Genomic DNA, 1,987 nt, shown 5'->3' on the forward strand with positions numbered 1-1,987 from the left:
ATAGAGGTGATTGGGGGCCCCGATTGGATTTTGATACAACACGAGCCAAGTTTGAGACACTACACAGGTTTGGTGGGATGTGCGTTGAGGGTTGGCAGATGTTGGGATGACTGATTAGTATGCCCAGTATTTTGTAGAGCATCCCTTCCCACGACTAAGGGGCCTGGGGGAGTCGATACCACCTTTGGAGGAGGTTGATAATGATGACGACGGAGGGTTTGGGTGGTGGTGCAGACAAAGATAGAGGTCAGGTTGGCCGAGGTGGAGAGGATGGAAGAGGTGATAGTGGTGGTGGGGGAGGTGGTGGTGTTAGAGGGAGAGGTGGAGGATGGAGGAAGGGTGTAGAACGAGGAGGGCCATTGCAGGCAGAGGATGTAGTAGGAGGGGAGGAGACGGGGAAGGAGGAGGGTTTATCTGAGGAGGGTTCATCCAAGGAGACCGAGTCGAAGTCGAGGGAGGAGATGATGGGGGGATGGGTGGGATGGATGAGGAGGAAGAGGTGGAGGATGTGCAACCTTTTATCAGGTGAAGGAGGATAGATATGCCTCCACCTGCTACCCCAACATCACTTACAGTAGAATAGGTGGGTCAGGATCCATAGCCATCACAACCATCAGGGGCTCAGACATGAGTGCCACCTCATCAACAACAGGCTCTGATAGTAGCTCTACAGTCCTTAGTACAGAGGCTATAGGGTCAGTTGAGACAAGCATAGGCTCAGACTGGCCAGCTGTAGAGACAGGTCACTACGTTGTCTCTAGAGCAAGATACAGCTTGGGAAGAGAGAGATACAACTCAATGAGAGTTGTAAGTGACACATGCTTAGATAGCACAGTTACAGGAACAAGTTGCTACAGTCACTACTGAGCGAGATACGAAGATAGAGAGGTGTGGGCGTGCTGAGGATCTTGCCCAGTCTCTTCAGCGAGCTACATCTCAGGGGCCATTTGGTGAGACATTGAGATAGATGTTGTATCAGACTAGTCAGGCGGATTATTACATGGGTTTATATTTCTAGGCAATTCCTCTAGAGAGGCGAGCTCAGTCTTTTGTTCAAAGCTCAAGGCACAGGGGTTCTCAGTGAGAGGATGTTAGCCAAGGGGTTACATGACCTAGGAGAGATCCTAGTGGAGATGGTACAGGTGCTACTGGCATTCGAGGTCCTAGACCAACATATTCGAGTGATAGCCATTCTTAGATTCGCCCCTCATGTATTTTGATCATTTGATGATATGTACATACGGATGTATTCATTTTGATCCTTGGATATGATGTACTTATTGATGTATATTGATGATTATGAGCTTCTTGTTGATGCACATTTATCTTTTGATGATATCCAGGGACATTCAAACATTTATTCTTTCAGTTTGATTCATTTTTTACATGTATCGGTGCTTTTCTTTGGATTGTCATGGGTCACACATGCATAATGATATGATACTGACATGCTTATATATGATTATGGATACGTTTACTTTGATGATCTAGATGTTTTGATATGTAGATCTACATGATTTGTCGCACTGATTTCTTTTTATGTGATTGTGTGTGATGATGTGATTTGTTTGGAAGGTGATATATGACTATATGATGATTGATTGTATGATATGCAAATGTAGATGTGTACATGTGATGAACAAATTTCCTATTATGCTTTGATGATGATATGCGTGTGTAGATGATATGAAATGCAGATGTAAATGTTTTTAAATGATATTATAAATGTTTTGATATGGTACTAAATGATAATGATGAAATATTTTCAATGGAAATGATACTAAATGATCAATGCTATGTAAAATGAGACTAATGCAAAGTTAAAATGATATGATAATGAAACTAAATGCAATGATAATGATATGATAATGAAACTAAAAAATATAACTAAATGTGATTGTAAATGATATGAGATGAGATGATATGATTTGAAAATGTACCTAAGGATATGGATTGCAACTAAAAATGATTAATGATATGTAGTGCA

General features: G+C 41.8%; 1 protein-coding gene across 1 annotated transcript; it reads left to right on the forward strand.

Moving 5' to 3' along the window:
* The first annotated feature begins 203 nt into the window (after positions 1–203).
* Positions 204–967, forward strand: LOC131865930 (uncharacterized). Its single transcript, XM_059215417.1, has 2 exons — positions 204–476; positions 827–967. Exons 1-2 carry the CDS (start codon positions 204–206, stop codon positions 965–967), a joined length of 414 nt encoding a protein of 137 aa, XP_059071400.1.
* The last annotated feature ends 1,020 nt before the right edge of the window (positions 968–1,987 follow it).

The sequence above is a fragment of the Cryptomeria japonica genome, chromosome 2 (assembly GCF_030272615.1).
Source record: "Cryptomeria japonica chromosome 2, Sugi_1.0, whole genome shotgun sequence".
NCBI classification, from domain to species: Eukaryota; Viridiplantae; Streptophyta; class Pinopsida; order Cupressales; family Cupressaceae; genus Cryptomeria; species Cryptomeria japonica.

Coding starts and splice junctions, on each gene's coding strand:
- LOC131865930 (XM_059215417.1), top strand. CDS start 204: ATGACGACGGAGGGTTTGGGTGGTGGTGCAGACAAAGATAGAGGTCAG. Junction 477..826: donor AGGAGATGATGGGGGGATGG/GTGGGATGGATG, acceptor ACACATGCTTAG/ATAGCACAGTTACAGGAACA.